Raw genomic sequence first — 10,885 nt, forward strand, 5'->3', positions numbered from 1 at the left:
TAAATAAAATTGAGCCAGATGTAGTGGTACATGCCTATAATCCCAGCAAATCAGGAGGCTAAGGCAGAACTACAAGTTTGAAGTCAGCCATCACAACTTAGCGAGAGCTTCCGTAACTTAGCAAGACCCTGTCTCAAAAAACAAAAACAGCTGGAGATGTAGCTCAGTGGTAAAGCACGTTTGAGTTGAATCCTCAGTACCAAATAAATTAATAAACTGAATAACATTTAAAATCTAAAGTAGAAACATTATCTATTAAAGCTCCATGACTGCTGGGCATGGTAGCATATACCTGTAATTTCAGCAACAGAGGAGGCTGAGGCAGGCAAGTTCAAGGCCAGCCTCAGCAACTTAGCGAGACCCTTTCTCAAAATAAAATAAATTTAAATAAAGAAAAAAACTCAACAATTGCCCCTGACTTACTCAAAATTTAAAACATCATTCTTTAAAGTGTCTATTCCATGCTGAGGTCAAATTAGCATTAAAAATGTTAGTCTATTCAAGTCAAAGTAATTTAGGTTCTCAGGGACGGGCCAGAGAGATGAGGGGGTGAATATGAATTAGAAGTAGAAAGATGAGGGGGAGCAAAGAAAATATACTTTATTAATGGTAGGATCTGTTTTAAACTCTTAGGCAAGTAAAAAATTTTAATACTTCCTCTGCATTTATGTTACATTATACTGTGTTCCTGGATGTTTTGCTTACGGGAAATATCAAAATGTCAACCATTGTTTCCACTAAAGGTCTTTAATGATATTGCATTTTAGACCTGTAATGAAACATGGTGCTCACTGCAGTTTGTAATGCATCTCATTAAATACATTAATAACATGCAATTCACTAAAAGGTCAACTTATTATGGTGAAAGTTTAGCTTTTCTTTAATCACTTTATTTAAAGTTATAGAGAAAACTCTGAAAAAGACACTAGAAGAGTGCCTGTTACAGAAATGCTCTCAATTCTCCCACTCACCCAAATCAGTCATGCTTATTACAAAATTACTGAGCCAGGCGTGGTGGCACATGCCTGTAATCCCAGCAGCTCAGGAGGCTGAGGCAGGATGATAGCAAGTTCAAAGCCAGCCTCAGCAACTTAGCAAGGCCTTAAGCAACTCAGTGAGACCCTGTGTCTAAATAAAATATTAAAAAAGGGCTAGGGATATGGCTCAGTGGTGAAGAGTGTGCATGAGGCCCTGGGTTCAATCCCCATTACAAAAACAAAACAAAACTTACTGCTATTTTTTGTTTTGTTTTGTTTTCAATACTGGGGTTGTGAACTCAGGGCCTCATGCATGCTAAGCAAGTGTGCTGTACCACTGAACTATATCCCCAGACTATAATTAATGTTCCTATGTGGGATGATGGTATCAAGATTTTTTTTTTTTTAATTCTTAAGTTTTAGACATATAGGCTGAAAGATTTACTGGTAAAACCAGAGGTTATCTGTCATTTTCTCCAAACAATCCAGAAACAGGAGAAGCTAGTATAAGTACTGATAAAATAAAATTGGCTATGAGTTAACTGTTTAAGTGGTGATGATATACAGGGGTTCACTCTACTATTGTTTCTGTTTTTAAATAGATTTGATACAGTCCATAGTGAAAATTTTTAAATAATTCATACAGAGATTTCCATAGTAATTTGCCTTCTTCATTACATATTATTGCCGTCAACATAAAAGGCCCACCTCCTAATAATAAAGAATTTGTTAAAAAGAGCAGAAAAGCTAACGTCATTGGAAAAGTACTTTGGCATGGAATATCCCTTAATTTTGTTAAGATTTACATGACTTACTACTTTTATAGCCATTAAAATATCAAAGAATGGTTGGATGCAGTGGCACATGTTATCCCAGCAGCTTGGGAGGCTGAGATAGGAGGATCGCAAGTTCAAAGCCAGCCTCAGCAACAGCAAGGTGCTAAGCAACTCAGTGAGACCCTATCTCTAAATAAAAATACAAAATAGGACAGGGAATATGGCCCAGTGGTCAAGTGCCCCTGAGTTCAGTCCCTGGTACCCTACTCCCCCCCAAAAAAAAAAAAAATCAATGTATTTTTTGTGTGTGGGTACACTACTGGAAATTGAACCCAGGGGTGTTTTACCATTGAGCTATACCCACAGCCCCCTTTTTTACTTTTTTTATTTTTTGGGTACCAAGAATTGAACTCAGGGGCACTTAACCACTGATCTCCAGCCCTATTTTGTATTTTATTTAGAGACAGGGTCTTAACTGAGTTGCTTAGGGCCTTGCTAAACTGCTGAGGCTGGCTTTGAACTTGCAATCTTCCTGCCTCAGCCTCCTGAGCTGCTAGATTACAGGCGTGAGCCACCTCACTGGGCCCCCTTTTTTATTTTTGAGACAGGATCTCAGTAAGTTGCCAAGGCTGGCCTCGAACTTGGGATTTTCCTGCCTCAGCCTCCCAAGAAGCTGAGATCATAGGCATCTTTTTAAAAACATCTTTGAAATCACTTCATGGTCCAAGAGCTCTAATTATCAACATATAACTCCAAGGTAACTAGGCACTTAGTGCGTGTATTGGAGAAGCAGAAAGAGAAAAAAAAATTGGTTTGATTTCTAAAAAGTGAAGTTCAAGGAGCTAAAGGTACAATGACTTGGCATTCAGGAGTTTACTGTGCTAGAATATAGCTAGAAGTCTACTGTTTTAGAAGCTATAGTTAGGGACATGAGAGTAAATAGTAGTACAAGGAGAATATATATTAAGAAAATACAACCCAAGGACAGGATTCTAAATGCAATGAAGTTACAGTGAGAGGATAAAAGAAAAACATGAGAAGAGATCAGAAAGATAGGAGAACCCAAATGGCATCTGTAGTATCATCAAAGCCAAAGGGAAATATTTCAAGGTAAAGTAAAAGCTTCAGGAAGGCAAGAATGCAGCTTGACAATAAGAAAAAGCCACCTTTCCATAGTATTATGAGAGGTCAAAACCAAATTATAAATACAGACTATAACACTACCTACCTTCCAGAACAAATAGCTAATTTAAATTATACAGAGAAGCTGAATACTAATAAAAAATTTAAAAACCACTGAAGACAATGGGGATGATGGTTAGTTACACTGATGACTATTTATATGAACATTGCCAAATGCCATTTAGGAGAAAAAGATAATACTAATACCTAATATTAATGGCATCATGTGTGTCAGACATTGTGTTAATGCTTTATATTGATTGTCATTTAATCCTCATAACCATATTATCCCCATTTTATTATGAAGTAACTTGTCCAAGGTCACAGAGCTAATCCATTGCTGAGAAGGAATCAAAACCCAGGTAGTCTATCCTGTAAGACCAAACAAATGAAGAGATTTAATTAAAAACAGTAAGTTCCAGTGTTTCTTCTGAAGTTGGTATAAATTTAGTTATATTCGGGCTGGGCATGTGGCTCAAGCGGTAGCGCACTCGCCTGGCATGCGTGCGGCCCGGGTTCGATCCTCAGCACCACATACCAACAAAGATGTCGTGTCCGCCGAGAACTAAAAAATAAATATTAAAAATTCTCTCTCTCTCTCTCTCTCTCTCTCTCCTCTCTCACTCTCTCTTTAAAAAAAAAAAAAAAATTAGTTATATTCCATATCAGCTAGTTATCTAACATGGTATAAACTGGCAATCCAGAATAATGTAGCCAAGCCAGGCATGGTGGCGCACACCTGTAATCCCTCAGCTCAGGAGGCTGAGACAGGAGGATCATGATTTGAAAGCCAGTTTCAGTAAAATCGAGGGCTAATAAGCAACTCAGTGAGACCCTGTCTCTAAATAAAATGCAAAATATACAAAATAAAGCTGAGAATTAAAAACAAGATTAAAAAATAAATAAGTAAATAAAGCTGAAGATGTGGCTCAGTAGTTGAGTACCCCTAAATTCTAGGTATTAGCTCCCTATCCTCTCAAAACGTGACACCAAGCTTTTCTTTCTTCTTCTTCCACCACAAGCCACCCTGTCAAATTAATAGGCAATGTCAGATTAACTGAGTTCACCAATGAGGCAAAGAGGCAACTAGTTACATACTAAAAAAGACAGATTAAAATGATTGGAAATATTATAAAATAAAAGTTAATTGATCAATGGCTAAAGGAACTAAGTGGTATCCAAGAGTAAGAATGTGTCCATTAATGCTATGCTAACCCTTAGGCTACCTATATTTTAAGATAATTTTTTTTAAAAAAAGAAAAAACTCAAGTAAGACTAATAATGATCAACAAAATGGAAAAGACCTTTACCATAAAACATTTAAGATATGTAATCCAGAGCAGTTTAGACCTCATTCAAAGGCATTCCAGAAATTAGGGTACTAGGGCATTAAAAATAGCAGAGAAGTGCTCCAAAAATCTCCGAAAATGTGAAACCATCAATGTATCATCTCTTTTGAGGAAGAAGGAAAAGCTGGGGCAGGGGTATAAAAGACCCACCCTCACAATAGATACAGGAGGGTTTTGGAAGGATTGCCCAGACTTTTCACATAGAAAACAGATTTCAAGCATGACAGGACACAAAAACTAACAACTGGACCCTAGGAAGTCATTCCAAATTAAACCTGATATTCTCCTATACACTAAACATTCACAAAATTCCCTTTCCTAGAAATCCTATACACATACTTTAAACAATTTCAAGTGGTCCCACATAGAGACAGATGTCAAATTAGATATCCTCCCAAGGTCCCTTGTAATTCTTAACTCCGTAAGTTTTTTTAAAAATTTTTGAGATGAGGTCTTGCCATGTGACCTACCCTGGCCTCAAACCCCTGGGCTTAAGGTAACCTCTTCCTCATTCTCCCAGGCAGCTGGAACTACAGGTGTGTGTCAGCAGACTTGGATCTCAGTTTTTGTTGTTTTGTTGTGGTGCTGGGGATTGAACCCAGGACCTCGTGCATACAAGGCAAGCACTCTACTAACTGAGATCCCCAGGGCCTTGTGCAAGCAAGGCAAGCACTCTACCAACTGAGATCCCCAGCCCTGGATCTCAGTTTTAAAGAGCAAATGAAAATACTAAGTCCAAGCATGCAAATACAAAAGAGTGATTCCAACCACAGAACACTCACCCCAAATCTCCCTATGCCCAGTCCTTCAGTGCCACTGAGCACACAGGAGGCAGTGTGGTGTAGAAGGAAGTCTCCTATATCATGAGGCAGAAAAGCTGGAGTTTTGTCTCTGACATTCATGAATGAACAAGCTCTGTAACTTTGGGCAAGTCATTTTCTCTAGGCCTCAGTTCTCTCATCTGTAAAATGAGGGAATTTGGAATCAAATAATCTCTAAATTCTTTTTCTCCCTAGAATTCTTCTGACTTTATAGCTCAGTATTTTTTCCCAAAACTTATTCCTCCCTCTGCAGACATCATTTATCCTCACTTTTTTGCCACCCAAAGGAAGATCTAAGATCACTTTAGCATGTTATTCTAAAAAACCTCCCAAAGGAAGGCATCTTTTAAATACATGATACAAACAACTTGAATGAATTGAGTTTAATCACTCATACTCTGCCTTTTGTTCTACACCAGTGGGTTTTCAAATAATATTCCCTAAGCATTAAAGAAGTAACTTAAAAGCCAGCATGGAGACTGAGGCAGGAGGATCACAATTCATTGCCAGCCTAGTGAGACCCTATCTCAAAATAAAAAATAATAAAAAGGGCTAGGGATGTAGCTAAGAGGTAGAGTGCCCTTGAATTCAATCTCCAGAACCCCCACTCCAAAAAAGGAAGCAACTGAGAAAGCAAGGGGAGAATGGGGACAAGAGCAGGCAAGAAGAAAGTGGATTAGATAAGGCTCAAGCAACCAATCCATTTTAATCAAAAGTGTCATTTGATAAATGGATCATAATGTTATTTTTAGAAGAGTAGAAACCACTGTTCTATATCATAATATCATTAAAATAAAATATTCTCTTTTTCCTTTACATTAATCCCAATATATCCCAATGTGCCTCAGTAGTTGCTTCTAAGTATCCCAATATGGGATAAGTAAGCTTACTATTTTTTAAGGCGCTGGCAAACTCTGGGCCACCTTTGTCCTTGAAAACAGGAAAAACATCTGGTTGAGGCAGCTGATTGGTTGTCAACAGAGCTTTTTGTAGTTTGATCCTTCCTTCCAAGAGCTGGTCCCACAGTGCTAAGAAAGAAGAAAAGAGGACCCCACCTCTGAGTTATAAAATATTCTGGAATAGGGATAGGGGACAGGAAATCATACCAGTCTCTAAGCAACACAGCTTTATCAGTTTCATGCCATGGAAATACTCTTTATTTTAGGAAATAAATTCCATATCTTGGAAGCAAATATTTGCTATAAGAAAGGGAAATCTAAAGCCCAGGGAAAGAAGAAAACACTCTCCTCTTCAATCTTCCACAGTTGCCACAAGTACTAGAGCAGAACCAGCTAAGCAGCTCAGTGCAGAAACGGCTGGCTAAGCATGGAGGAACAGGGCTTTAGGCCTTTGGGTAAGTGAGGCATGTCACAAACTAATTGGAAGAACACCAAAGAGACAGACCAGCCAAAATCAAACAAAAAAAAAAGTTGCCAAAATACATATACTTTGGGGCTAGGGTTGTGGCTCAGTGGTAGAGTGCTTGCCTAGCATGTGCAAGGCACTGGGTTCGATTCTCAACACCTCATATAAATAAATGAATAAATAAAGATCCATCAACATTTTTTAAAAAAATGCATATATTTCTGAAAAACAAGTAACCAATAAAACCACATACAGACCTATCTGATTTTTCACTGCTCTTCCTTTCTCCACTTCCTCAGAAACCTTGACGCTGGAGAAGGTCATCACCACACCATCATCTTCACTGCTCTTGTCTCCAGCCCTGTCTTCCTCACTCTCACCCTCCCCATCTTCCTCGCCGTCACCTTCTTCCATGCCACTCTCTTCCTCTTCATCTTCTTCCCCCTCACTGCTCCCAAGGTCATCCATTCCCTTGGCAAATTTCTCAAAGTCACTAATGCTCTGGAAACTGAAGCCTGGTGTTTCTGCAGAGAGGCTTCTACTCTTCTTCCTCCCTGCCAGGCTGCTCTCCCCATCGTCCGCAGAATCTTGTTCCTCAGCAGTACTGGAGTCATCCTCATCTGATTCCTCAAGGCCCAGTCCCTCTGAATCTCCATCTCCAGACCCTTCCTCAGGTATTTCATCATCTGAACCAGATGGGAGGGAAAAAAGAAAAAAATGGGCGTTACCTGAAGAAAAACACCAAGCCATATCTTTTTCATTTCAACTGAAGAACTTGGCACCTCATAGGGGGAAAATTTTATTATGGTACACAATTCAACAAATATTTATTACTACTAAAATGCTATAAATAGAACATGGGTCTAACTCTAAGACAATATTCTACAAGGAAGAATTACAAGTGCTTTGACAAAATTTCAATAACCATAAGGAGAGACAAATATTAACTCTGGTACAAGTGAATTTAGGAAGACTATAAGGAAGCTGGATGTGATTACATATGCCTGTAATCCCAGCTACTCAGTAGGCTGAGGCAGGAGAATCATGAGTTCAAGGTCAGGCTCAGCAATTTAGCAAGGCCCTAAGCAACTCAGCGGAAACCCTTTCTCTAAATAAAATATTAAAAAGAGCTGGAAATGTGGCTCAGTGGTTAAGTAGCCCTGGTTTCAATCCCCAGTATCAAAAAATAAAATAAAACAGATATACATATACTTAAAGACACAGACAATACTGTCAAACATAAATACAGAACGGGCATGGGGGCATACATTCACAATCCCAGCAACTCAGGAGGCTGAGGGAGAAAGATCGCCAAGTTAGACAGAAGCCTCAGAAACTTAGCAAGATCCTGTCTCAAAATTTAAGAAAGAGTTAAGTACCCCTAAGGTTCAATCTCTGATACCCAAAAATATATAGATGCATATACAAGGTCCTGAGTTCAATCCCCAGCACTGCAAGGAATATACATACTTTTATAAATACAAAAACTAAGTGCAAAACCATCAAATAATCTTTTAAATTCTTTAAATGTACACCATTTCTGAGACTAAGAAACACTCAAACAACACAGTGGTTAAGTGTGTAGAACTTGAGCTGGGTACATGCCTATAATCTCAGCTACTCAGGTGGTGAGGTAAGAAGATCACAAGTTCAAAGCCATCCTGGGCAACTAAGCAAGAACTTGCCTCTAAAAAAGGGCTGGGGATGTAGCTCAGTGATAGAGCACCCTTGGGTTTAATCTCTTGTACCACAAAAAATTTAAAAATACTACAGAAGGGGCTGGGGATGTGGCTCAAGTGGTAGCGCGCTCGCCTGGCATGCGTGCGGCCCGGGCTCGATCCTCAGCACCACATACAAACAAAGACGTTGTGCCCGCCGAAAACTAAAAAATAAAGATTAAAAAAATTCTCTCTCTCTCTCTCTCTCTCTGTCTCTCACTCTCTCTAAAAAAAAAAATAAAAAATAAAAAATAAAAATACTACAGAACTTAGAATCAGACTGTCTCTTCTGAATCATGGTTCTTCCACTTAAAAACTGTATGATTCTGAACAAGTTATTTAACTAATTGGCCCCTCACTTTCTTCATCTGTAAAATGGGGATAAATAATAACAATGGAGCTACTGAGAGTATTAAATAAAAAAATACAGGTAGTAATAATGGTGACAATATTTTTTGAGGATATATTATATTCTAGGCTCTCAGAACTACAGTGGATGACATGTGATGAGAGTTCTACAAAATTATCATATTTGTCTCATGACTGGTCCCTTCATCAGTCTCTAGACAAAGAATATGAAATGAGCTTATCAGAAGCTCCCAGAATTACATCAAGGACTAAATCATAGCTATCATAACCCAAATGACAGTTCTTTTTATGTTATCTGTGGATTCTCAATATGGCATTCCTGACCTCCCTAAAGGAAAACAAACGGCATCCTAAATAATCACCATATCCAGCCCCTTTTCCCACCAAGAGCAACTTACAATTATTTAAAACTGTAAGCTCATATCCTCCCAACTTTTTTGCAGGGAAGAGGGAAGTATTATGTTATTCTTACAAGGACAAAATATGAGTTTCACAAATAATTAATACTATACAGTTGTCAATATAAGACCTGAAAAACAAAAGGGAAAGTGCCACAACTGAGCCAAACAAGCTCATTAGATACCATACTTCTTTGACAAATAATCCTTTCCAGTATGCATTACCTTTTCTTTCACACCATTTTAGGGTGAACCATTAATATGAACCTAAATATAGCAACTTGATCACTCTGGGTTTTAGATTCCTGGTGAAGTGAAATGAAGAAACCTCTAGATCCTTTCCAAATACCAAATCATTGCTCTCTTCTAAGATAATAGATTTGTAGAGCATCAAAAATTAAAAGAAAAAAAGATTTATCCTGAAGAAATAGGGAAGAAAGAGCTCCATGCAAATAAATTCACTCACCAGATGAACCTGGCAAAGTCAGCTCCCAATGGTCTTCCTTCCAAGCTTTTCTAGAAGTAGTCTTGCCAGAATATCTTTTGTCTGTGTCCAATAGGGAGGTTGATGCCAGTTTTCTAATACTACCCACTGCCTGGAAATCACCTTCTCCATCTTCCCCTTCATCAAACCTGTCAATCACTCTGGCAGCAGTGGCTGAGCGGGAGAGGGAAAAGTAATCAGAGTCTCAGGTTAGGAAGAACGTTAATAAGACCTCTTTAAACTCTTTCAATTCATACTCCAATGCCCTCTACAAAAATCCCCATCAAGTTCCAGAAATAGGGAACGCATTACTTCTCCAGGTAGATCACTTATCTTATTGATGTTTCTAAACAGAAAGCTGACTCCTTCTATCTAATAGTGAAATACATATCTATATTTATATTTACTATCTTGGATCCTGTAAAATTAGTCTAATTCCCCTTGCATGTAGACACCGACTCTAATATCTTAAATCAGCCATCAAGTTCTATCTTCACTCCACCCCCACTTTCGGAGAGTTTTCTTCTCCCTATCCTGGCTCAACAGCCCCAGGTTCCTTCAACTGATATTCCTAAGGCACGGTTCAGACTCACATTTATCCCTCATTATTCTCCCTTCCTCACACTTCTCTGACCTAAGACTAAAGCAGGATTATTCCCAGCTAGACCTTGAACATCCAGCTTACAGAACAGTGGTATGTTGTCAGCCCCCGAGCAAGCATCTTGAGACCTAAAGAGGCTTAAACAGAATCAGGGAATACTACTTTTTCCTTCGTTCTCCAAGCAAGTTTTTAGAGGCGGCCTGACTTCAGACAACAAAAAACAAAAACTGATGAGCACTTCTTCCACCAAAGGTCAGTGCCAGTCAGGACTTCCTGAAAGATAATTTCCAACCTGCTATCGGGCCTGCTGCCACACTCTGGTTTCCTCCAACAGCCCTCGATCAACTTTAACCAGCTCTTGGCTGGAGTGCTGGGGATGAGTCCGGAACCGCCCACCCACTGGGACACCAAATCTAGAGGGCAGGTCGAAAGAAGCCGAAGTTCTCCTCCCGAGTCCGGGGGCAACCCTCGCAGGAGGCAATTTTCCTCTACAAGAGTAGGAGAGGCGGCGAGGCACGGCTGCAAACCCCTCACACGCCACCCCGATCCCCGCCAGGCTGAGCCCACAGCTCGACACGTGGCCCGCCTGTCAGGCCTCACCCTCCTCCGGGTCGGCCTCAGGATCTGCCTCTCGCGGTCGCGGATTCAACAACTGTTCCAGTTGCAGGGCCAGGGGCTGCGTTCCCGCCATCGTCACCAGGTCCGGGTTCGCGCTGTGCACGTGAATGTGCGACCCAAGCCCCTGCTCGAACGCTCTATCCCAGGCCAGAAGCTCTAGCTCAGACACTCCTCCACAACACAGCCAGAGACCGCGCGGAGCCAGGCGCTGAGCTCCAGACCGGCAA

General features: G+C 39.9%; 1 protein-coding gene across 1 annotated transcript in view; it reads right to left on the reverse strand.

Moving 5' to 3' along the window:
* The window catches only part of AATF (apoptosis antagonizing transcription factor), a 113,316-nt gene extending 102,431 nt beyond the window's left edge, over positions 1–10,885 (reverse strand). The window contains exons 1-4 of the mRNA XM_081270018.1: positions 10,641–10,885; positions 9,422–9,613; positions 6,728–7,156; positions 5,996–6,133 (exon numbers count right to left, since the gene is read on the reverse strand). Coding sequence (XP_081126144.1) covers positions 5,996–6,133; positions 6,728–7,156; positions 9,422–9,613; positions 10,641–10,731 — 850 coding nt within the window. The 5' untranslated portion in view covers positions 10,732–10,885. The remainder of the gene's footprint in view (positions 1–5,995; positions 6,134–6,727; positions 7,157–9,421; positions 9,614–10,640) is intronic.

The sequence above is a fragment of the Spermophilus citellus genome, assembly GCF_964194105.1.
Source record: "Spermophilus citellus genome assembly, chromosome: 17".
NCBI classification, from domain to species: Eukaryota; Metazoa; Chordata; class Mammalia; order Rodentia; family Sciuridae; genus Spermophilus; species Spermophilus citellus.